Source organism: Camelus dromedarius, chromosome 6 (genome assembly GCF_036321535.1).
Source record: "Camelus dromedarius isolate mCamDro1 chromosome 6, mCamDro1.pat, whole genome shotgun sequence".
Taxonomy (NCBI): Eukaryota; Metazoa; Chordata; class Mammalia; order Artiodactyla; family Camelidae; genus Camelus; species Camelus dromedarius.
In genome coordinates, this window is record NC_087441.1 from 37,571,454 (window position 1) to 37,597,420 (window position 25,967).

Consider the following 25,967-nt stretch of genomic DNA (forward strand, 5'->3'; position numbering starts at 1 on the left):
AGTTCTCCCTAGCCTCAGACTTCTACTAGAATGTAACTGAGTTCTCTAGTTTCAAGTTTTCCTGTATATGAGAAGAGAAATAGATCAAATAAAATGGCTTCATCAAATCTGTTTTTAGAAGGAGGAACAACAAATCAGTTTTCCATTGTGAAAGAAGAGCACCTGTCATTATTAAACTAGAGGATTGTGAGAGGTTTGTGATTTTTAAAAAGCTTGAAGGTTTGCAAGTCCTTTGAATTCAATTGAAATTCAAAAATAAAAATCTTTCTTTTTATACCATAATTCTAAATTATAGAATGATAAATCTTTTAGAGCAATTTTTTAATCCTCAAATAATCTTAGCTACTGTTTATTGAGCACTTACTACATGCCAGGAGCTGTTCTAAGTGAACTGTGTGTAGTAACTCTTTGTCTCACACAGCCTGGGGAGGGATTGATACTACCAAGTGGAAGAGCTAGGATTTTAACCGAGAGCCCAGAGTCTTAACTATTAAACTAGTAACTATTAAAGTTCAACTTTGCTGCCTCAAAAGCAAGCAGTTTAACTTCTCACAGTAGGTAGTGTGATACTGTAAAGTGACCATAATCTAATAAATATGGTAGTTATCTTCTGTTTTTATTTCACATTATGAATTTTTATTGCAGTGCAACATAGGTGTTCATTATATTTCTAAATGTGGGCTGCAGTGTTCTTTAGAGAGTCTACAAACGTAATACCACTAAAACAGCCCATTTTTAAGGGTAATTACTGAAAACAATAAAAGTGGTAAAACTTAAAAATTAGATATTTATGGATATATTATAAAACATTTTACGTGGATATTTTGTTGAGGCAGCTTTTACTACTGTTCATTTCTTTGAAATGTTTTTTTCCCTTAGGCGATTTGTAAAATATGCCTTGTATCTATTCTTCTTTGTGTACCATTCTGTGGCACAGATTTCCTTGCTCAAACAGAATCTGGAGATACAGCTTTCCCAGTCTCAAACCTCTTTGCAGCAACTACAAGCCCAATTTACACAAGAACGACAACGACTTACACAAGAGCTTGAAGAATTAGAGGAACAACATCAACAAAGACATAAATCTTTGAAAGAAGCACATGTCCTTGCATTTCAGACTATGGAAGAGGAAAAGGAAAAGGAACAAAGAGTAAGTTCAAAGTGACATGTTCAAAAGTAATCCAACAGCCTAATAACCATTAATCTTCTGATTCTAAAGCATACGTTTTTTGCTCCCCCAAAATGATGTATTGCTTTATTTCAGTGTGCTTTCTAGGATATGACTGTCTTGTAGGGGTCACAGTGATTTAACATACATACTTGTTGCATGCTATAGCAGACAAATTAGACGAGAGCCAACGTTTTATTTCTGTTTCCCATTATAATGCCAAATTCATGATCAGACTAATACACTGATGTGTCAAATGTTAGCAGTGATTAAATAAATTTAGTTGTAACCACTATAAATACTATCTTGAATTTATAATAGTCTTTTCATCAAATTTTTAATTTTTCAGTCTGGATCTACCAAAGACATGTGTATCCAAGGAATATATATTTTTTATTCCACGTTTTCCCCCTCACACTTTTTATTATCTACAGAAGTCACAGTGAAATGACATTGGAAACATTTAAAAATAGTACAGTTCCCTATATATGGCCCCAATGGCTATATGAAAAGTAGTGAAACAAACAAGTCACTCAGAAAAGACTTAAATAGATACACTATTGGTTTAATTATTTGCCAGGATCTCCCCATATCCACTGTTTAGTTCTGTGTTAAAATGTTAGACACAGTGTTATTAATTTTGGTTTAATTCATTTCTTAACACTGTATTTTTCAATTTCTTCTAAGGGTCTTATGGATAACTAAGATAAAGATTTGATAGAAAAAGTTTTACTACTAATAATTTTCACCATGTAAAGTTATTTCAGATACACATTTTTAATCCTGTACTTAGGTATAGACGCTTTTAAGAAGTGGTATGTTATTAAAAATTATTAAAACAAAAAAGTCGTATTCTTTCAAGAAATAAGTTGTAGTCGATTGATCTTGTCCAGAACATCAAGGAAGTTCCTGCATTCGATCTGCTTGCATTGCTAGATAATCTATTTGTTGGATACCATTTGTGAATTGGAATAACAGATAAGCTTTCGTATCAGTACTTTAATTTTACACATTCAGCCTTTCAGAACTGAATCATTTTTCAAAAGAAATCATAACCGGCAATTTTATTGTCGGTTATTAGGTACCCAAGCTACCTAAGTCATGTTGTCTATACTGAAAGTCCTTTATTTTGCCTATAGTCAAATGCTTTATGCTTCAGGAAGAACATAAGTAGTCAAATAATTTTTAAAAGTGGCACTCTAGAGTAATGATGGAAGAAATACAGCCGTAGTTATAATGTGCTATCTTTCTCAGAAACCTTTCATGTTATATAGTAAGAAAAACCCTTCCTGGCACAGTTCAGTCTCTAAACTTGAAGTTCCCTGAGTTCTCTCTTTTTTTCTTTTGTGGCCACATATCTTCTCTTCATCTGAGCCACATATAGTCTGTTCCCTCTGGCTAGGTTTTTAAAACTGATCATATGAAAACTACCTACTCTCAGAGCTTTTGCTTCTGTTCACAAATGCAGGAGCAAAGACTGAGGAGAAAATAGCTGCAAAAATGTTACAGTTGCTTGGACTTGTAAAAGCCCTCCTCTCTTCCTAATCAGAAGATCTTTTCTGATCTGCCCTTCTCCACCTCTTTCCTAAGTCTACATCTGTGCACACAGAAGAGTTACTTGTTTATTTTAGGCCGTTTACATCCTTTAGCAGCTTTAGAAAATAGCTTTATTAGAAAACTGCCTTAGATAAAGTGTCCATATCTCAATTCATCACCATATATTGACTCAAACTGTTTCCATGATGATTATTCTACAGAAGTGACCCTACTAATTTGTTTTCTAATGATGATCATCTTATATCTAATTTTCTTGAAAATGAATTTAAAACGCCTTGTTTTCCTTAAATAATAACTGAGTTTTAGTTATTCTATTTTGTTTGTATTTCCTTTCTGTATTCTAGCATAATAATTTGAATATGTTTCTTTCATTCTAGGCTCTTGAAAATCATTTACAACAGAAACATTCTGCAGAGCTTCAGTTGTTAAAAGATGCACACAGAGAGTCAATGGAGGGGTTCCGGATAGAAATGGAACAGGAACTTCAGACACTTCGGTTTGAGTTAGAAGATGAAGGAAAGGCTATGCTTGGTATTTTGAAAAGATTATAATCCTTTCATACTTATTTTTACATTGTCCTAAGTTTAAAATTCAAGAAGAAATCACAAAGTTTTTCTTAATTTTTGAAAAATCAAAATGAACATCAGAGTGCTGTACATATTTTATTTGAGGTTGCTGGATGAAGGAGCAAGTATGATGGAGTGGAATGGAAGGACACAGACAGTAAAGTGAGGTCCCCTCAACTTTCTTCGTGCTCTGGCTGTGAGAGCAGCACCCAGTGGTGCTTCTGTGTTTCATTAAGGGACTAAGTGGAGTCAGGACATGCAGGCTCCCCATTATCCAGTGACTGAAGGGATTAGATGAGCAATGGAGCCACGTGTCTTTAGACGCGATTGTCATATTGGTTTTTTTTTTTTCCCACTTCAGGATTTTGTTTTAATGAGAAAAGTCATAGTTAGGTCTGACTTCCTGTTTGGGTATTTTTCAGTTTTTTTAATTAAGTAGGATTTTATCTTTGAGATGTTAAAATCACTACCCTTTTTACAGGAGATCAGTTGAGTTTGAAAGAAAAACTGAGTGTGTATTTAAAGGGTTTTGGGGTTTTTTTTTTAGGGTCATTTAATAACTTTTTATTCCTGCCATCTCATTTTCCTTCTGGTTGGATGTTTCTCCCCCAATTCTAATGTTTTTAATGTCTGTTCTCACATTTCAGTGGTCCACTCTTTCCAAGTAAGAATTGGAAACAAAAAAGACCAAAGTGTTGCGAATATTTGGGGCCTCAAAGGGAAGCCATTTGACCCACTTTATCACCTCCACTATTTGAGTCCTCGGCCAAGTCCTTATAGCTCTCTCCTCTTCCTGAGGAGAGGTAAAAATGGGCCAGGTGTTGGAACTCTTGTCCACTGAAACATGACTTAAATCCCTCTTTATTGACAAAAGGGCTTTTTATGATTTCTTAACCTTAAACTTTTTATTTTGAGATAATTGCAGATTCACATGAGGTTATAAGAAATAGTACAGAAAGATCCTCTGAACCCTTTACCCAGTTTCCCCCAGTGGTAACATTTTCAAAACTGAAGTGAATATCAGAGCCAGGATGTTGACCCTGATCTTGTCAAGATGCAGAACATTCCCATCACCATGAAGGTCCCTGTTGTCTGTTTATAGCCATGTGTACTTCAGTCTCCTCCCTCTCTTTAACTCCTGGCAACCATTAATCTCTTTACCATGTCTATAATGTTGTCATTTTAAGAATGTTATAAATGTTATAAGTGGAACTTTTGAGATTGGCTTTTTTTACTCAGCATAACTCTCTGGAGATTCATCCAGATTGTTGTGTGTATTGTTTGTCCCTTTTTATTGATGAGTAGTATTCCATTGTATTGACAATACCGTATTTGTTGCCCTTCACCCACTAAGGAATATCTAGGTGTTTTCAGTTTTGTTCAAATTTAAGTGTTCATTTCTCTGGGTTAAATGCCCAGGAGTTGAGTTGCTAGGGCATATGATAATTGTTATATTTAGTTTTTTAAGAAACTGCCCAAACTGTTTTCCAGAGTGGCTATACCATTTTACATCCCCACCAGCAATGTATGAGTACCCAGTTTCTTCACATCCTCACCTGCATTTGATGTTGTCACTATTTTGTATTTTAGCCATTCTGCAATGTAGTGATACAGTGTAGTGATATCTCATTGTGAATTTTACTTTACATGTCCCAGTAGCCAATGATGTTGAACATTTTTCCCTTTCCTAGGAAATTTGGGTGTGCTTTCATTTTAACTCATGTTCGTTTCTGATATCCCATTTAATTCCTTGACTTGCTGCCTTTCCCTCTAGTCTGTGCAGTTATAAGAACAGGGTCATACTATTTTCTCCCTCAGTATAGTACCTGGCATTCAGTAAATGTGGATTGTATGAAATAATCTCAAATTTAAATAAAAATAATGACTTTCAAATCACTAAGAACATTCACCAGCCAGTGCTTAGTGTCTTTCAGGGATCTTGTGGAAGAAGTCATACCTGGGTGGGAAGTTGCCTCCTAATATATGTTATAGTATCATTCAACTCTACAATGTATTATTCTAATAGTGAATGAGAAGAATTTTAAAAATTACATCTCCATTAACACCTGACTTGCAACCTTAAAACATGTATAGAAATACCTCGATCCATTTGAGCAACTAAAAATTTTCTCATTCTCATCAAATCTAGATGACCTCTAAATTCATGATATTCTCTGATAGACTGTAATATTTTAAGGGGCATACGTAATTCTGTGATATTTTAATCACATACACAAGTATCCTGTTTTTAAAAAATAATACTCTGTAACCTTTATAATTTTACTCTAAAATGCTGATAATATTTAAAAAATACACTAAATCTCTTTTTTTCCGTGGATTCCAGCTTCTTTACGCTCAGAACTGAACCATCAACACGCAGCTGCAATTGATTTGCTACGGCACAATCATCAGCAGGAATTGGCAGCTGCTAAAATGGAATTAGAGAGAAGCATGGACATGAGCAGAAGACAGGTAAGGAACATTCTGTTCTGTGATAACTTCCTACATGTCAGTAGATCTGAGTGTTCACAGTTTCATGAAAATCGTTTTTAATAACTAGTATTTTCACTAGTAATTATTTACTGTCTACATTAAAGAGATTTATTTTTAAAGGGAGGTAGGTAATTTGTCTTAGTATAATCATTAAATGTCAGTTTATTTTATTACCTTTTAATTGAATATTTTGAATTTTACTTGCATCTTGGGAATGCGAACAATGAAATACAAATAATACAAAGAGTGAAAACAGAATACTATGGAACTGCAGTGTCAGTAGAACTTTCCCTGGTGATGGATCTTTTCTGTATCTGTGCCATCCACTAAAGTAGCCACTAGCCAGATAGTCTAGCATGACCAAGGAGCTGAATTTTTAATTTTATTCAATTTCGGTTAATTTAAACTTGAATTTAAACAGACATATTGGATAGCACAGCTATAGAAGTAGCAGGTCCGCAAGAAGAAGAAAGAGAGTTAATATTACCATATCACTAGCAGTTACTATTCACGCTTTTCAAATTTTGCTCATTAGCCAAGGGTACCTCCTTTAAGTTTGTGATCTTGAATGTATCTCTCAATGAATGAATTTCCAGGCATAGTACAGTGAGGACTATTATTTGTTTATTAGTTTATTACCTATGACTTTCACTTTGTTAGTCTTCAGATATGTTTATGATCAGCTCAAAGTTTTCTTCATTACTAGAAAGTTATAAATGAGAAATGAGCCACCTTTTAACCATGGAAGGAAATTATATTCTCTTCATCTAGGTTGACATTGATCATTAACAATGTCTAGGCCTCCAGAACTTGCAGGAAACAATGACTTCTAGGAAAATGGAAGGGGGAGCTTATCTGTCAGGCAGGATAACTGCTGAATCAGCAGGAAACAAACTGTCTGCTTTCTAAGCCATGGGATGTGTGCATGTGTTAGGATCGCCTCCATAGATACAGGTCCTTTTTAACTTAAAAGGACAGTGGTGCCAACATTTTACTCCAAAACCATGTTACTTACTGAATGCCTAAGAGCCCTGTGTTCTGATCTCAGCTCTGCCATCGATTATAGATAATCCTTGGACAAATCATCTCTTGGGTATTGGTTTCTTCATTTATAAAATGAGGGAGATTTGCTTATATGGTCTTTTGGGTCCTCTGTGGCCCTGAAATTATTGAAGCTGCATCCATATTCATATATATGAAAAGAGAAGAGGCCTTGAAGTTTCCTTATTCCCGCAGTTTGCTTTTGAAGCAGTGTTAGATTTATCACATTTGACATTCTAGTATGTCAGTTTCTTTCCCTTAAACACGGAAAGTAAATATGTAGAAAACTTTTAAGAACTATTTGTATTTTTCAGAGTAAGGAGCACATGTGTAGAATAACCGATCTACAAGATGAAGTAAGGCACAGAGAGCATCACATCTCAGACTTGGATAAGGAGGTGCAGCACCTTCATGAAAATATAAGTGCCCTAACCAAAGAACTGGAATTTAAGGGAAAAGAAATTCTCAGAATACGAAGTGAATCCAACCAGCAGATGAGGTATGCCATTAATTACAGCAGAAGGAATTTGTAGTGTTATCTGAAAGGCTACTGCAGTATATTTGGCAATACATGCCTATTTTTATGACTAGATTGCCTTCTAGTAAGATATTGAAGACCTTACTTGTTGACTGTATTATAATTTGAATGTAGGAGAAATTTTTATAGTTTGAATGATGTATATGCATTTCATTAACTTTGGAAATTTTATATAATTACCTAAAAATCTTTTAAAATGTTATTTAGAAAAGCATTAAAGGAGACAACTGTAACAGACTAGAAGATTATAGCAAAGCAAAGCAAATAGGCTGTTTCCAGCTAATTTTCTATATATTATACCTAAAACCATTTCAACTATGGTAGAGTATAGAAAGTTTTAAAAGCTTGACTTCAGAATAACGTTTTCTTAACTAAAAATAAATTAAACAGGTTGCATGAACAAGATTTAAACAAGAGACTTGAAAAAGAGCTGGATGTCATGACAGCAGACCACCTCAGAGAGAAAAATATCATGCGAGCAGATTTTAATAAGACTAACGAGCTACTCAAGGAAATAAATGCAGCTTTACAAGTGTCGTAAGTCATGTTATATTGAAGAAAATTCATATGTGGATAATATACTGAGGAGCACTGTGTCTAACCTCAGATGAGCTAGTCTTTTGAATCTAATTAAATGATACTTTAAAAAAAAACCTAAGTGCTATATTACAGATGGTAATTGCACTATGATATACTGTTTAATTAGGAGAAGGAAGTTGAATAATTATGTTTTATCAGCTCTGCTGCTACAATTTGATCAAGACAATACTTGTCCAAAGACTGTCCCTCAGGATCATGAACTACAATGCCATGATGAAAGCTCAAAAGATGTCCATTATTTAATGTTAAGTAAAAAGAGCATATTGTGACCAGTGGGAATATTGTGATCCTATACATACAGTAATAGTACATATTTTGAAAAAATATCAAAAGATCTTACAAAACAACTAGAAAATTTTAATGGTGGTGATTCCCTTCAAAGACTGGATTAGGAGGTACTGGACTTGGGGAAGAGCAAAAATTTCCTTTTTATTTTATACACTCTACTTAGATGTTTTTTAAATTCCTACAACAAGCATTTAATTGTTTTATGATTTAAAAAACCAATAAAGGTAAAACAGCACAAAGTTACTACCTATACACAGTAACTCCAATATTGTTAAAACCAAAAGTTCTAATTATTGCTTAATGTTTGAAAAAAAAAATTCGTAGCCCCTCTTTCTCACACACTTAACTTATAAACTTCTGTAGCCAAGGCAGCTAGCAGTCACTCCACCTAAACCGTGGTCCAATTTAAGTTATCTCAGATTTAATCTGAACTCTAAGCTGCTGCAAATGGTTTATTCACCTTCAGTGTTTCCTCTTCCAGTCAATTAAAAAGGCATCATAAAAATATATAAATGCTTCCACAAACTTCAGTAAAGTCAAAGTAGTGACTAAACCCATTACCCTCAGCCTCAAAGTCAGAAGTAAACTCTTCACTCCAGTATGCCTTATCCTGCCTCATCCCACAGCCACCCTTACTCCCAGTCTGCTGCCTTTGTGTCAGCTACACTGACTTTCTCAGTTTCCTTCCAAGATTCTTCTGCATTGTCCTCTATAATCAAGAATAACCTCCTATATGATTCTCACCTATTACCTTCCTCCAGTCTAAAAGTCACATTTCATCCATTTAACCAACTAAGCTTTATAGTAAATACTGTTACATATGTAACACATATGCCCACAATAACTTAAGGTGAAACAGAAAATAGACCCCCACTCACTGGCATTTACTTCAGTAGCCTCTGAGGTGAGGTGCTCTTTCTAATGGATATGTAAAGAATTTTCACATCAATAGGCACTCAGTGAACGTTTCACAAATAAATTTTTTATTAAATAAATATTACAGGGAACCTTATAATACTTACCACTTTATTAAGTTACTCTTGAAATGGTGAGGAGACTCATGAGATCATTTCCCCAGTCACAGTGATTTTTGGTGTTTACTCTTGTTGGAAGTAAATTTTTAAATCCTTTTGAGCCACAGTAAGAGCTCAGATACCTGCCATGTAGAAAAGCTCATAACCTTAGGCATTACGTAGAAACCAGTTATGATAAAACCTAGCGCCTGGGCCTTCCCTCTGGCCTCAGTGTTACTTATCAGGTAGAAGCTGAAATCCTGGCACTCCTCGCTTCATACTCTGAGTGAACATGCTCACAGAAAGAATAGCCTCTGTCTGTCCGTGTGTCCTGTCCCCTTGGGAATGGTGATTTACAGAGAGTAAAGGTTATATCTTTGTTTTTACTTTATTCTGTTTTTTCGGTGATTTTTCACATTATGAATTTTCAATAGATGATAAATAATAAGTTTTTTGTATTCATTTTTAATCATTACAGAATTAATATTAGTCCCAAGTCAGATATTTTACCTGCTTTTCCAGATCTGTCATTTGTTTTCTGCTTCAACTAGGTCTATGCTACCCACCCATGTATTTTTTTTTACCTGCTGTCCTCATGTAATTAGCTTCTAGTTTTAGGTATCTACTCTTTTAGTTAAAAACATATACAAATGCATTTAGACCAGCACTGTGTAGTCTATTTTTCTGTAATAGCAAAAATGTCCTGTATCTGTTCTGTCTAGTACAGTTGCTACTATCCCCATAATGGCTGTTGAGCACTTGAACTTGTGCTAGTGCAACCAAGGAACGGAGTTTTTAGTTTCATTTAATGTTAATTAGTTTAAAATTAAATAGCCATGTATGGGCTAGCAGCTTCCATGTTGGAAAGCACAGTTTTAGGTGATTGGATTTTCTGGTCCATGTCCTCAAATGCAGCCTACTTGGATCTGCTGAATGGTTTTGATTTAGACAGAGGCGGAGATCAGGGAGGGTCTGTTCCAGTTTAAGGAGCTGGGGAGAACAACTTTTGAACTATTCTCAGCCTGTTTCAAAGGACTGAGGGTACCCTGCTGAAGTTCTTAATCAACCACATACTGACTTTCAAGCTTCAAGATCAGAAAAAACTTGTGGATTCTTGGAAGTGGGTGGTAGTGGAGGGACTAGAGGAACATGGCAGGCTGAAGCCTGGAGCTGAGGGGCCTCTGGAGCAGCTGGAAACTTCTTGCCTCTCCTCTTGCCCCAAACCCTGTTGGGCTCCAGGGAAATGAAATGGGGACTAGAAATTTAAAGGCGGGAATGCACGCTCTGAACATCGTAGCATCGGTGATAAGAGTTGTGTGTCTCTTATGGAATGATTACTAGAAATCCTCAAGTGCTGGGTATTAACGTCTTCTTAGATTTTCAGATATTCTGTAGAAGCTTTTATTTTCTTGAGTGGTATAGTATCTTAGTGAAAACATTGTATCCAGTAAATACATCATGGTTTTTGTTTTAGAAACAAAGAAGAGAATGGACTGTTCTAAACTTCCTTTAAGCTAAATATAAATATACCCAGAACTTGGAGTCATGGCAGATCTTGGAGTCATGGTTTGGTTCAGAGGTTATTATTGATTGTTTAGATTTACTTTACCTTAACTTCTCATTCTACTGAAGCCAAAAGATAATTTCTTCTTGGGGGAAAGCTTGAGTTTCTGTACTTGGACTTTAAGTATGTCAGTACTCTAATTAAAAAGAAGCTCTCCACCACACCAGAATTACTTACTCTTTAAAAGTTTGATATTTTTTATATCTATAATACCCTAATTGTTTTTTTGTTGTTCTTTGATTTTTAAATCACCATACAGGTTATTTTCATAAGCTTTGTGAGGTAAGGACATAGTCATCCTATTGTCACAAGTCAGTCTGTGCCTGTAATTTATGGGAAAAGAAGAGTTTAACATTAAGCTGCTTGAATTACTGTATTTCCTTAAGTCTGTAGAGAGGATGGTATAATAGAGTTCTTTCATCTTATACAATCAAAATTCTAGGATAGATATGTGCCTAATAATACTGTCGTTTGGCTCTAAAATCTCAACTTTTTTGTCAATTATTTTATAAGCATGGAAGGTCTGTCAACTTGGAAACATTTTTATATAGCTTTTATGCATTTATATTTTTGGTTTGTGTTGTCCATGAACCACAGACATTGACCTGTATATCCTCAGAGCCAAAAAAAATCAGGGCACTCATGCCTGGGGAGAATCCAACAGTGACCATAATTAGTGATTTTGTATGTTCTACTTCCGTCTGTTCTCTTTGTGTTTCTTCTAAAGCGAATCTGTGTTTGGAGTAAAAGCCTGTGTGGTTCCCTCAAGGCAGTGTTTTCCAGGCTTTAATCCTTCCTATTCAGCCTTTGGGGATTTGGTCATTTCTAGCTACCTGTGATACTGTTTTCTTAGTATTTTTAATTGGCTCATTTTAACTTAATCTTTTCCTGTTAAATTTTTATCTCTGCAGTAAAACCATTATCACTACTGAAAAAATCTTATCCATTATTCTAAATAGAAGCTAAGCTGTAGTTAGATAACTGTAACTTCTGTGAGAATACAACAGTGTTATCGGGTCCGGCTGGCACTGATGCTGAAGGCCTGCCTGAGTGTCAGCGAAAAAGCATTAATAGACATGTGTGTTATGAAGGCCAGTCAAGACCCACACAACCAGACTTTCTCCTTCTCGTGACCAGAAAGATTAAAGGAGAACAAACTAAAAACCGTCCCCTGAATCACGTCTTCACACCTAGTCTTTGGGAAGCTGCTGGCTTAGCCACGTGGGACATCTGAAAGGGAAATGTTGACTGGTGTTGGCTTGAATGGATGTCGGAATAGTACCAAGTGTTCTTCCTATCGGGATTTCAGAAGACTAGCAATCCTGAAAACATGTTTGCAAGTTAAATCTACATCATGTTACTTGTTCTCTCCTTTAATGCTTTCCCATTTGTGTTTATATGGATTATGCTTTTTCAATTTGATCATTTTTTCCCTTTAATATCCAGGTATCTTTTTAAAAAATTATTGGCACTAAAGATTTTTTGTGGGGAGGATTAACTGGTAATAATTTTGTAAGTAAAGAATGTTAAAACTAAATGAAAACATACACTCACTAAAACTTAGGTTCGTAGACCTTTATTATGCAAAAAGGTGGTTTAAGACTGTAATTGTTTTAGATTCACTTTACCTTAACTTCTCATTGTAGTAGAACAAATGAACATAATAGTTTTAAATATGGCTTTGAATTGAGTTTTTTAGTGACCATTTACTACCAAGTATTCTTGTTCAGCTGCAAGAAACAGTTTAAAAATCTTATACCTTGCTTTTAATGGTGAAGAAAGTACTCCAGTGACACCTTGTGGCTACTCCAGTATTAAACCCAGATAACTTTTTCCTTGACTAAATTACTGTTTCCCAAGCTTTTTAAAACCGTTGCCCATAAAATGTATAAACCTCTGCCCATACAGTGCCACATCATGGTAAAATGCAAGGTTACTGTATGTGAGCTCAGTGAATTGTCACAGAAGAACAGAAGTGAAGATAATGGAACTAGCCTCACACTGAACTGACAAAGGCCCTGCTGATCCTGGGACAGTCACACCCTAACCTCACACTTCCTCACCTTCACACCTCCCCACTTCCCAAATCAGAACTTCAGCCGTGGGGCTGGGTATGGAGCCAAAAATGTCATCTCCAAGTCTTTGGCTTGAGCTGAGTTCGTGGGGTTTACTGAAGGTACTAAAATACTGATTCTGATATGCCCCTGGGATCGGAGGGCAGGAGTGGGGCACTGATTCCCAGAAGACAGATCTAGAAGCTACTCAGATTTGAGTGAATAAATTTTTCTGTGAATCTTTATTAACCATAATTTTACTGAGCTTAAGTTTATCCTTTACATTTTAAAGATAGTAAGTTTTTAAGTTGTTTTAATTATTTGAATTTTCTCAAATTCAGAATTCTTTTTTTCAAACTAAGCTAGCAGGTTCCGTGTGCATCCTCTTCCTTCTGCCCTGCCCTATGTTCTTAGACTCTGCAGGCTCCATGGCATCTCTGCTCATTAAAACGGCCTCTTTTCTAGAGTCTTCAGTGTCATTCAGTCCTGTTACCTTCTCATTCAGGGCAGAAAAGGCCTAGAAGAAAATACAATTCTCCTCCATCTAATGAACTGTTTTTTACAGTTTATATATATTAGCTGGTAACACTGAATTTGTAAACTATGTTTTCCATAAACCAGGAAAGAATGATGTCAAGAATGATGTCATATGTGTGTCCTTTGTTCCCCTTCCTTCTGTATCTTCTGTCCTTTTTGTGTATGTTACTAAGCCTTATGTCAGTACACAGTATTGTATTTGTGGTAAGTTCTTCTAATAGCAAGCCTGCATTTTCAGCATCAAACCTGTATTTCCTAGAACAGTATTATTCAGTTTATTGTTTCTCCTACAGACCATACCTCACCTCATTGCCATGTACACTCAAGTGACTTAAAATGAGAGAATTCTTCCAAAAGTAACCTGCAAAGCCTTTAATGAAATCATCTACCCTTGGAGAGCCTTTAATAACACTTCCCCTTGAGGCAGTTATGTCTTTATGCTTTAAAGTTTTAAGGAAAAAAGTTTAATTTTAAATTTGTGTTCAACTGAACTAATTTGAAAAATGTAGGCATTACAGAAGAATGTGTCTGAGCCATATCAATGAACTAAAAGTTTTCTTGTTTTTAGACTAGAAGAAATGGAAGAAAAATACCTAATGAGAGAATCAAAACCAGAAGATATACAGTTGATTGCGGAATTAAAGGCCATGCTTACAGAAAGAGACCAGGTCATAAAGAAACTAATTGTAAGTTGTTTAGGCTTGGGGGTGGGGAGGTGGCGGGGGTTGTGGTGTAATCATGTTGGTAATCGATAAGACTACTGATTGGGGCAAAAAATTTTTAAGTAATGCTAAATGAAAATTGAAAGTACAAAATATATGTATTGTGATTGAAAGTTTAGTAACATGTTGATGAGTGAGGATAAGAAATACAAAGTAATTTTAAAATTTATAATTTGGTATTGGGTAAGAGGATTGTGCCTGGGTTTTGTTTTTTTTTTTTTTTTTTTTGGTAATTTTTAAAAAGAAATAGTCTTTTGAATACATATTGAATGTTTAATGTCATTGGCAATGTACAGTTAATTTACTATTGAAGTGTATGTGTATTGACCGTATACAGTTAATATGCTGTTGAAGTGTATGTGTATTGTACATGTAGAATTAGAACTGGATAGGAAAGAACAGTCTACACATGCATGCATTAGCCTGCATTGTACACTTCCAGTTAGTCATATTAATTTCCTAAAGTGTGTTCCACCGAAACCTGATTCAGAGAGGTACCGCATGGAGGAAAGTTTCCATTTGCTTAGGGTTCTAACCTAAGAAAAGCAACAGGCTCTCTATTGAGGGTCTCAGTCCATGCTGAGGTGTTAGGGACTCTGAGAAGTCCATCAGGGAAGAAAATACAGATTTAACAATATATACTCTGCCTTCATTAAACTCATTATTCCTCAAGAATAAAAAATATACAAATGTTTTAAAATTCATGAAACATTTCAGTCTTCTAAAATTATATGACCTGATTAATAATTGAAGTATTTCTTTTTACTAGCACTAACAAATAAAACTCTTTCAGAGTAAAACTAGAAATAGACTGTTAATCATTCTATGTGCTCGTTGAGCCCTTCATAAAAACTTTGAGCATTAGCATGCAAAGACAGCCTAAGAGCTTATTTCTGAAGTCCTTTTTCCTTAATGTATTTCTTTTAGCATTTAAGAAAGCCATCTTATTATCTGGGACTAGAAATTCCTGCCAAAATCAACAGGTAGTCGACTGGGGTTCATAGAAGGAACCCAGGAGTGGGCATTGGAAAGACAGAGTATGTGCTACTTCATCCCACTAACCACCCAGTTTTCCAAGCTTTGTGAACAGAGCACAAGCCTCCTGGCCTGCTCTATCTGATAGCAGAACATTCATGGAAAATTACCTTATATTCCACACATGAAATTAGCAAAAGTACTAAGTATGCTTCATCTATAGTAGAAGTAGCTATTGATTTTCCAGTTTTAGCCAGAGGGTTGTTCTGCACTCTTTTACTATACCCTGATTCTGTGAACTGTGAGGCTGAGATTAATGATGCAAATGATAGTGATAACTAAGAGGGGGTTGAAGAATCCAGTTCTGCTAGAGTTATTACCCTGCATTTCACACACACACAGATCCATTTGCTTATATGTTTACTTCCTACTGCCTGATTGTTCATTTAGCACATGTTGGTGGAGCCAAAGGCAAAGGGTTTATCTTATCTCTGTATTGGCCCTTCACTTTTTCTCTGTTTTTTGGTTACCATTGCTGTAATACATCAATATCTCAAGAGAGGAGATTAGGCAAGATCAAATACATTTCCAGTACTAAAGAATAATGTATACTATAGTATCATCATCTTATATGGAAACAACTCAACCATGCATGCAGCTCCATGAATGCAAGTTAAGCCTGCTCAATCTGCAGTCAGCCCTCTGGAAAGGAGGTGGACAAAATAAAACATTTAGATCCAGCCTTGGAAGGAAAAGGTATGAAAGGGTAGAGAAGAGTCTCGGAGCACAGGGTTTGAAAGGTGTTGAAAACTTACCCACCAGCAGACTTTAAGACCCTGGCAATCAGGTCTAGAAATCTTTGAATAAAGTATAAATTTTCAAGTTTTATATTAAGTTTTGAATGAAATGGCATTTATACAATTAAGTTTTCAAATATTCAATAGAAAATGTTTAAGAGATGTTTTTAATTCTTTTGCATAGGAGGATAATAAATTTTATCAGCTGGAATTAGTCAATCGAGAAACTAACTTCAACAAAGTGTTTAACTCAAGTCCTACTGTTGGTGTTATTAATCCACTGAGTAAGGTATGTGCTGTAAACATTGTAAAATAGAAATGTGGTTTAAAACTTGATTAAAATTTTTATAAAATATTTACAGCAGCATAGGATGAAGCTTCCAAAAAATGTTTCCTTAAATTTAATAATCTAGGACTAAAATCTCTGAATTCTTTATGTACTCATTTTCAGAATGAGATGCTAATAATATTCATTTATTTGTTGAGAATTCATACTCCTTAAAACAGTATTTTATTATTATAAAACCTTGGTTCTACGATTTTATTTTTCAGACCTATTAAAAAAAAAAAACAAAAAAACTAACTTCTGAGTCTCCTCAAGATAATTTCTTGTCATTTCCTTAGTGTTCACGATCCTCTATGGGGTCCTAAAAGGTACTCCAGCTCTGTATACCGAACAGCTTTTCCTGACTTAGGGCCTGCCATTTTCTTTAATTATTCTTTTTTAAAATTTTGTTGCTTTTTTAGTGTATTTGTTTGTGTTTTAATGGCAGTACTGAGGACTGAACCTAGAAGCTCGTGCATGCTGAGCACGTGCTCTACCACTGAGTCACACCCACCCCTCAAGGCCTGTCATCTTCATGGGCCTTGGATGGGACATGTGCTCATCTTCAGAGAAGGGCCTCACTTCTCTCAGTCTTACTGCCTTGCTTGACAATTAAAATGGAACATGACCTGTTCTTACATTTTGTTACTGTCTTAGGACAGATAGAAGAGCCTTATAGACAAACGAAATGGACATGGCTAAGTCTTACACACCTTTCTACCCAGCAGTTCCTGTGGCTCCCGTCATAGCACTGTGGGTACAGTGGGTAGTCAGTGTGTCTGTTCAGTTGCAAAATTTTGTCATGTTTTCTATAAACTACTACAAATTATTGTAGTCAATAAAGCAAATAATAAAGAAGGAATAAACATGTATACTGGCTTCATAGAAATTACATTATCTTTTACCAAAAATCAGTAGTAGAAATAAAAGCTATTTTATCTGATTTGGATTTAATTTTCACATCATACCTAATTTCTCTTAGGCCCTTAGCCAGAGATACCTGCTTTCAGAGCTCATAAACCTTCTCCATTAAGAGATGGAATCTATCCTTTACAAGTTAAAGTGCTTCAAACTTTAAACTTAAAAGTTTAAAAGTAGAATGACTTAAATAATTTATAAAATAGAATGCCTGAAGTAGGAAGCCTGTAGTATCTCCGGAGTCTAAAACAGTGCCTGCCAATGGAAGCCTCTCAATAAATAATTGGTGAGTGAATGAGTATAGTTAGTTTCAGTTTTTAAATTCATTATTTAGAGCGAAAATAAGCTTTTAATTAAAAAGCTAGGTTATGAGACTTGTTGAAAGAAGATTAGAAATATTTTCTTTCTTATTATTTGGTTTGGAGTTACATTTTTAGGCACAAAACCATTACCGTAGAACTTTACCAATGATACTTGTGATCTCTTAAAGTAGAAACCTTAAAGTGGGTTTAATTATGCCCTCTCATGACTAGAACAAGAAAATGCAAAAGATACATCTTTGTAAATTTTGACTCCTAAAAGTGACTCAATTTTCACAAATAGTTCTGAAGAAGATACTATTCTTCCTTTCTTTTTGCAGTTATGCTAAAATAAGCTTTTTTTTTTTTCAGAGACTTTGTGATTCACTGAAAATGACATAGAGGACAATGTCTAGATAGTGAGCTATAATAAATAAAAAGGCCATCTTGTCTATTAATTGTATTTTTTTCAAACTCTGGAATTAATTTGCAAAATTATTTTATAAATTTAATTAGCATACATTTAATTAGTAAAAGATTGGACTGTTCAAAATATCATACATGTTAGTTTTCATTCCACATAGCAAGATGATGCTCATTGGTTCTACAGGGGTGAATAAAATACAGACTAAAACTAATGATATGGAAGCTGATAGATTTTAGTAACCTGCAATTGTATTGCTCTTTTCATCTATTAATTTTAAAGACCAATTAAAAGATAAAAAACATTGATCACTTTTATTATACATACTTTAAATTTTTAAAAATATTGTGAGCCAATTGTAATACTACCAATTAATTGGTAAATGAGACTTAACTATGCAGATTTGATTTTCCCTCTTCAGAGAGATGGTACAGTGAATTTAAAACCAAATTATTTCTCTGGGTCAGCTCTCAATCTTATGTAGAAATGTGAGTTTTGTTTCAAACACCTTTGCCAAGCATTTTTTCATTCCTTTTATTTTCCAGGCAAGAACTGCCTCCCTTTGACAGATGGCTAAAGTTCACGGACCTCTCTTTTAAAATTATGTTAACTTTTCACCTTCTCCTAATTTTAGCCTAAACCCATTTAACCTCATGGTATCCGCAAGATCTACTCTTTCCCCTACTTTCCCTTCTCGGCCCAGTATTCTTTACCCTTGGCCTTCTTCCCACCCCTCCCCTCCCCCCACCCCATGAGCCATTCCTAAACGTTTCTTCCTCATTCTTTCTGTCCTAGCAGCATGTCTGTCTGTGAGGATTCCATGTAGATAAAGAGCACCTCCAAGGATCCCCAGACCACACTTTGGGTAACACTGGTTCATTTTAACATCCCAGTTTAACATAAAGCTTCCAAAATTTTCCCATGCCAAATTTATATCTTCTACTGTTCCTACTTTCTCATTCGTCCTTATGCAGGACTGTCCTCACATGTATTATTTTTAATGCAGCAAAAGAAGAAGAATGATAAATCACCAACAAACAGGTTTGTGAGTGTTCCCAATCTAAGTGCTCTGGAATCTGGTGGAGTGGGCAATGGACATGCTAACCGCCTGGATCCCATTCCTAATTCTCCAGTCCATGATATTGAGTTCAACAGCAGCAAACCACTTCCACAGCCAGTGCCACTCAAAGAGCCCAAGACATTTTTGAGGTGAGCCCCATCTCACCAGTGATTTCTTTTCTTTTTTAACTTGAGAAATTTACTTTGTTACATTGCAGAAATCTACTACTTTAAGAACAGCCTAGGAAAATAAATTTTACTGTGAATTATTTTCAAAATATATCACCGCTCTAAAGAACTTTTTGACTGTTAAAAAGATTTTTTTCTGTTTTCTTGTCAGTCAGTTTTCTGAATGCTGAAAGAGGTGCTAATGTAATTCATATGCTTAGGATTTTAATATTTATGGACTATGGCTTCATTTTTAGAATTATCATCAATTTTTCATTAATAATCCATCCTTGATACAGAATGAACGTGAAAATATTTTTTTATTAAGTAGCTTTTGTCTCTTAAATGTTTATTTTTCCCTTGCTTATTTATAAATATATGTGCTTATTGCCAAAAAAAAAAATAAGCTCTGGGAACTTAATGACAAAAGTAAGTAGGAAATTTAAAAAAAAATATTTTTTTAATTCTAATTTTAAGTTATCTCACAAGAGTTCTTGATTAAATGTATTAACAAGTAAAGTTTGACTGAAATGCAATTATTTATCCATGAAATAAAGTTAGAAAGTACTGCCATTTTATGCTTACCTTACTATTACTGAATTTGTGCTGTTTTAAAATTTATTTTTTGACTTATTCTTACTAAATCTCAGTGTCACTAGTAATAATCTTAGAGGTAGATTACTTTTCTCTAGGCTAAGTGATTAATGACTAATTAATGACATTATTTTCAATAGAAAAAAATAGCAAGAATGAAAAAATAGTCAAGTACACCTTTGAACATGTCTTGTGCTAAATACTTTGTGTTGCTTATTTTCCCTTGTGCATGGGTATGTTCAGGTATCAGTAAGATGCATGTGCATGGGCTCAAGGAACATGACTACTGGAGTTTCCATTACACATTGTTGCGTGCCTTGTAATTTCCCCCAAAGACGGTAGGGATTTTTTTATTTTCTTAACTAGCCCAAAGAATCTTTAGTTAGAATTAAGATAAGTATAAATTATATAACTTTGAAGATGGAAGGGAAATTGGCTTTTTAATGCACTCCTTTCCCGTAGAGTATTTGCTTGTAGAATTATGAAAGATTAATTTAAATATACATATAGAAAAAATACTATACCATAGTTTAGTTACTTACTTTAGTTATATTTAAGGACACATCTGTAAGAAGTGCTTGTGTCAGATTTTAAAATTTTAATTAACGAAAAGAGAAAAGGTGCTGAATGAGAAGAATGTTCTCTTGTTCTCTTATTTCCCACAGTTCCTCCTGAATTTTTTAATTCAAATCAGGTCACATTATTTTTCTCAACTGTTTGAGTTTTTGTTTTTTTGCAATTGTTGCAATGTGGCTCTTCCTTAATGGACTTCATCTGAGCTGCTGATGCACTCTCATGGAGTGGAGAACCCGTCTAGTGTAGAGGAAGTAGCAAATCTTTAAAACCCATCTTCTAACATAGGGAACCAGTTGTGGTCATCTGCACTGATGTTTTATGTGCTTTTCCCTTCATTTTGCAAAACGGCTTAATGCTGGGTTACATGTCTCTCTTTTTATGAATTCAGTCCTCCTCAGAGTGAAGCTTCCCCGGTGGCTTCTCCAGATCCCCAGCGCCAGGAGTGGTTTGCCCGGTACTTCACATTTTGAAAGAATTGTTTTGGCACAGCTCTGTGTGGACTGTTGCTGAGAGCATGACCTTATACAGAACATTATGTGAACAGGCTTTCCTATGTCAAACACTGTGAATGAGAAAACTATTTGTCTTTTCAATTGAAAGTGCACTGTATTTCCTGTGATATTTATTGGAATCGTTCTATAAGGTACTATATTATGTGTGTAATTATAACAGTTATTTTTATTTGAGATGGAAGAGTCTTTAACCTTTGTAATTACTGCATAATAAATTTTGTTAGAACAAACAATGTTTTTCTTTTTTTTCTAGTAAGTTTTAATTTTTAAATACTTTTTAATTCCAGGTAGGACTTGCCAGAAAATTTTACTGCATAAAAATCATAAAATATTAAATTATTTTACTTTATTAATAACAAAATCAGAATAGGGAAATGTTAAAACTTACTGATTTGTTTCATTACCACGTATAGCTATAACTCAACCACATTCTCTAAATTTACAAGGCTAAGATGAAAACACTTGTGGAAATTATGGACTTTCAAGTATATAAAATACTACCAAGTTACTTATAGTGTTTTTTAAAATTATTCTGCTAGAATTTATAGTGCAGCATCTATGATCAGTATTATGAAGTCAGCTTGTTAGCTTCCTAAGTAGGTAATTTAGTATTGACACATGAACACTGACTCAGCTAACCACTATCACATATTAATGAGACTTTTTATTCTTTTAATTTTTCAGTCAACCTTGGCAGACTGCCATATTGTATCCTGTGGCCTGAAAGAGTGCATCCATTTCTAAGTGCCAAATTTAGCTGATTCAGTAATGTAGATTTTAGAAGAACCTAGGCGGAGAAAAATGCAAATATATGATCTATTAATGATTATAATAATGTTAAAGACCAACTTTTAAAATGATTTCCATGTGTTAGGCATCGCGCTAAGGAGCCAGTAGAAAGATTATCTCATTTAATCCTTACAGAATCTTCAAGGAATAAACCATTGCATATGGGTATGCATAGCTGGTAGTGTGTTCTTTAAATTACCCTGAGAAATAGGTTTTACAAAATGCTTGCTTTGAATTTTTTTTTCCAACAAAGAGGCTGGATTTTCCAACAAAAAATGGTTAAGGTGTATTTTAGAAAATATAGTTATAAGCTCATTTTCTTGCCTCTCATAATTTGGACATTTATTTATCAAGGATTTGATGATTAGGACTCCTACCGGTGACTGTGCTAGATATGGCCATACAAAGATGATGAATACCTGTTCTCAAAGAGCTAATCATATACTTGCTGAATTAGTCTGGGACCAAACTTTTTTTCCCCCCAGCAGTATCAGAAGGGCCACAAATCAGATTTATGGAGTGTACAACGGGAGCAGAGAGGAGGAAGTGATGTCTAAGTGGTGGCTACCTGCCGAAGGGGTCAGGCTACCTAAGCTGGACATGGAAGTGATACCCAAGTATAATATTGTTGAGTGATGAGTAGGAATTAACCAGATAAAACCAAAGGTGGGGCTGTTTTAAGGCACAAGCTGAAACAAGAGTCAGGAAAGAGCAGACCGCTGCATCCAGAGAGCTCAGTGCAAACCTGTAGGACCACGGAGCATAAGAGAGCAGCCGTTTCTTGAGCACCTACCTTGTATTAGTATAATTTTAATATTTTTAACCCTTCAACAACTAAGATGAAGTGCCTGAACACTCCCTCTTTGTCATACCCTCACCACACACAAACAACTGGTAAGGGTTGAAACCTATACTCTTTATGCTACAAACAGCCTGGAGTGCTTAGTAAGGAATTCAGTTTGATTCTCTAGAATGTGGAGCAGGCAATAAATAGCAGGATTAGGTTTTAAAATTGTAAAAGTCAGCATATTGGCTGCAATTTGTTCAGAAGAGATGACCTAACTAACAGCAAGGCCAATTCAAGACTTACTGAATTGGCTCAGATGAGGAATGAAAGGAAGAATGGTGAATGGGAGTGGAAATGAGGGGATAAAGAGTGAAAATGTAGACTTGGTAGGAGTTAGTGACAAATACAGGTAGAATATGAAAGAGAATGAAGTGTGGGCAAAAGATGCAGCATGATTTCAGGTGTGCTGAAATTAAAGTTTCTCTGGAATAATTAAAGGCAATTACACACAAGTGTCTGGAGTGCCCCATATATGAGATCAGTAAAGCCAAGGATGAAAACAGCAAGGAATGGGGTTGTGCATAGAGCTCTGGGGGATACCAGCATTTAAGAAGGCAGGCAAGGCTAGAATGAAAAGTAGAGTTATAGAGCTGCAAAAGCATCATGTTATGGAAGAGTGTTGCAAAGAGAGAGCAGCCAACCACCAATGTCAAGTGCTGTAGAGATCAGGAAAGGGGAGTAATGAAGTGTCCACTGGCTTTGACAACTAGAAAATGGTCTTAGCAAAAGCAGATTCAGGGTAAATGGTGGTAGCAAAAGTGAGATGAAAGGAAGCTGAGAGAGTGAGTGAAAACCCTTTTTCGAAGAAACTTAGCTATTTAGGTAAAGGGAAAGAGAAGGTAACGGTGAGACTGGGATGCAGGATCAAGATGGGGTTGGTTTGTGTTTTATCCTATTTTGGGACTGGGGAGGGAGAGAAGGAGAAAGAAGAGACAAGCAACAACCTTCACCTGTGTCACTGGGTTACATGGTAACATTAAAGAGATGGTCCAAGAAGTCCTGTAACATTGTTAACATTGTGATTGAAGAAAAAGTTTCAGCAAGACATTCATTTTGATAGAATGTAAAAAGCAACGTAGAATCTTGGAATCTTGGAGTTAGAAGAGGCCTTAAAGGCCTTCTCTTCCAATCTTCTACAGAATGCTCGGCTCTCCTGTGTAACATCCCTGAGTGAACTTCAATACTTCAGTGGTAGGAAGCTCACCTCCTCTGAGGCTCCCTCGTACTGGCTCTGCCACCAACCAGTATCTTAACCTCTGTGACTCCATCTCCTGGGCTCCTTCCTACAAAGAATAAGAGAGTTTGAGAAAGGTATAAATTACTACCGTTGTCTTGGAAAGTAGAGAAAATATACTGGGGAAGTGTAAAAGGATTGTCAGGCAGTGCTTGAACTCAGACTGTATATTATATATGTTACATATTGTTTATAAGTTACATATATTTTTTGAAAATACAACTAAAGAACCTTTATTTGTTTTTCACTACGACGTTATCTTGAGGATATAACTAAACTGTGTCACCACCCCCCATCCCAATTTGAAAGGGTTAGTACAGTGAATGTTATAAAGCAGATAAGAACAGTTTGAAGGATTGAAACCAACATTAACTGACAAAAATCAACTTCCATATAAATCATCATAAAAATATTTTAAGTCAAAAAAAAAAGGTGGGGGAGGGCAATGGGGTTTCAGATTGAACAAGATCATCAGATTTCATCTAATACATTCTATCCTAGCTAGAGTGTACCAAAATGGAAACAGGATTCCACTTCCAAAGAGCATGATTATTCTTTGGATACAGGTTTATAGGAATGGACAGTTACACTCAACCAGGATTAGGATTTTGTTAGGTAAGTAAAACAGAAGGGAGGAGGAGGTCAGAAGAGCAAGAGTATTTGCAGAGATGTGATTATTATTTTTATGCTAGAATTTTAGAAGTAAAAGCACGATGGACAAATACTATCAATTGCCTTACCAAAGGGTCTGGCCATCAATTTCCAGTGGTGTCAGAGGCATTCCCCCACACATCCAAGCAAGTCTTGGGTACCAGCTGGGTGTCCCAAGCTACAGTTCCTCTCAATTCTGACACTACCTATCCAGATAAGACATCAGATCCCACAGTTAAGGGCCCAGTCCTGAAAGTCTACCTTCCCCTTCAGATGCCAATCATAAACCTGGGTTATTACTGGCTGTAAATCAGAGGTTCCCATGACCCTCTCCTTGGGTTTGATTAATTTGCTAGAGTGTCTCACAGAACTGAAGAAACCCATTTACTCACCAGGTTACTGGCTTATTACAAAGGATATTAAAGGACACAAATCAAGAGCCAAATGAAAATATACCTAGGGTAAGGTCCCAAACAAGGAGCTTCTGTCATAGGGAAGTTTGGGGCCCAGCATGGTGGCATATGAAACTGTTCCAGCTCCCACAACCTGGAAGCTCTCCAAACACAGTCCTTTGGGGTTTTTATGGAGGCTTCATTATATAGGCATGACTGATTAAATTCACTGGCCATTCGTGACTGAATCAATCTCCAGCTGCTCTCTTCTCCCTTCCCCTGAGAACTAAGGGGCTCTAACCCTTTAATCACATGGTGGGTTTCCCTGGCAACCATCCTTAGGTGGAGGTGGGGGGTCCAAAAATCACCTCATTAACATAAAGACCACTTTTGCACTCGTCACTTAGGAAATGCCAATGGTTTTAGGACATCTGTGCCAGAAACAGACAAAGAACAAATATATTATCTCTTACTAATAAATTACAATATCACTCTTACCTTGGAAGTTCTCAAATTGATTTTTACATTTAGGTCAAGATGTTTAGTTCTTAGTTCTACTCATTCTGTTACCTCTTTCATAACCAATCATATGTAGGTATGATTAAAACTCTTTTTTTTTATCTTAACACTGTATCTTAAAATATTTACCTAAGGCTTCTCATCATCAAACAGTAAGTCTAGCTCAGAGCTTTTCCCCAAACACTCTGATTTTGAATCTGGAGTGAATAGATAGATCCTCATGGGACAATCATAAGGAATATTTTCTTTGTATATATGGTACTCTGTTTTAGAGCCGGAGCAGAGAAAGTGCTTCTTGAAGAGATGAACCATGACTGGTTTGTTGTTTTGCTGTATTTCTCATCATGTTGTAGAGAATGTTAATATGAATTAGTGAATGGAAAAGGAAAATTGTATAACATATGCTTCATTCATGTCCAGAGGATATATGCAAAAGTTGATAAAAAAAATACATATTAGATGTATGGAAATATGTCTAAAACAAGTTTCTTAGTTAAGTACTTGGGTTCCAAAAATGTATTAATGATAAAAGCATATGAAAATTTTTTGAGAGCAGTATCTTGGTTTGGACCCATCTGAAAATTCTCTATACAAAGTCTCTTAAATATTAATTTTATATACGAAATGGAGAACACATTTTATCTTTCCAGCAAAACATCAATATAATTTGGAATAGACATTCTTTGACAGTAATGACATGCATAATTTTTCTTTTCATGTTATCACAAATACTCTAAAATTCTCTGT

General features: G+C 35.4%; 1 protein-coding gene and 1 long non-coding RNA gene across 5 annotated transcripts in view; one reads left to right on the top strand and one right to left on the bottom strand.

The window, feature by feature from the left end:
• Positions 1 to 21,018, top strand: part of FAM184A (family with sequence similarity 184 member A) — an 88,492-nt gene extending 67,474 nt beyond the window's left edge. The window contains exons 10-18 of one of the 4 annotated variants that reach the window (XM_031456229.2): positions 938 to 1,150; positions 3,103 to 3,256; positions 5,636 to 5,763; positions 7,140 to 7,324; positions 7,754 to 7,900; positions 13,988 to 14,105; positions 16,098 to 16,202; positions 18,886 to 18,920; positions 20,665 to 21,018. In XM_031456229.2, coding sequence (XP_031312089.1) covers positions 938 to 1,150; positions 3,103 to 3,256; positions 5,636 to 5,763; positions 7,140 to 7,324; positions 7,754 to 7,900; positions 13,988 to 14,105; positions 16,098 to 16,202; positions 18,886 to 18,920; positions 20,665 to 20,746 — 1,167 coding nt within the window. In that variant the 3' untranslated portion in view covers positions 20,747 to 21,018. The other 3 variants (XM_031456227.2, XM_031456228.2, XM_064486734.1) reach the window with 3 other exon arrangements.
• A 236-nt stretch (positions 21,019 to 21,254) lies between these two features.
• Positions 21,255 to 24,764, bottom strand: LOC135321482 (uncharacterized). The gene is made up of 3 exons (XR_010381251.1): positions 24,399 to 24,764; positions 23,629 to 23,707; positions 21,255 to 21,575 (listed from the first exon to the last, which is right to left on the bottom strand). It is a non-coding gene; the product is annotated as an uncharacterized LOC135321482 (long non-coding RNA).
• Between the last annotated feature and the right edge of the window lie 1,203 nt (positions 24,765 to 25,967).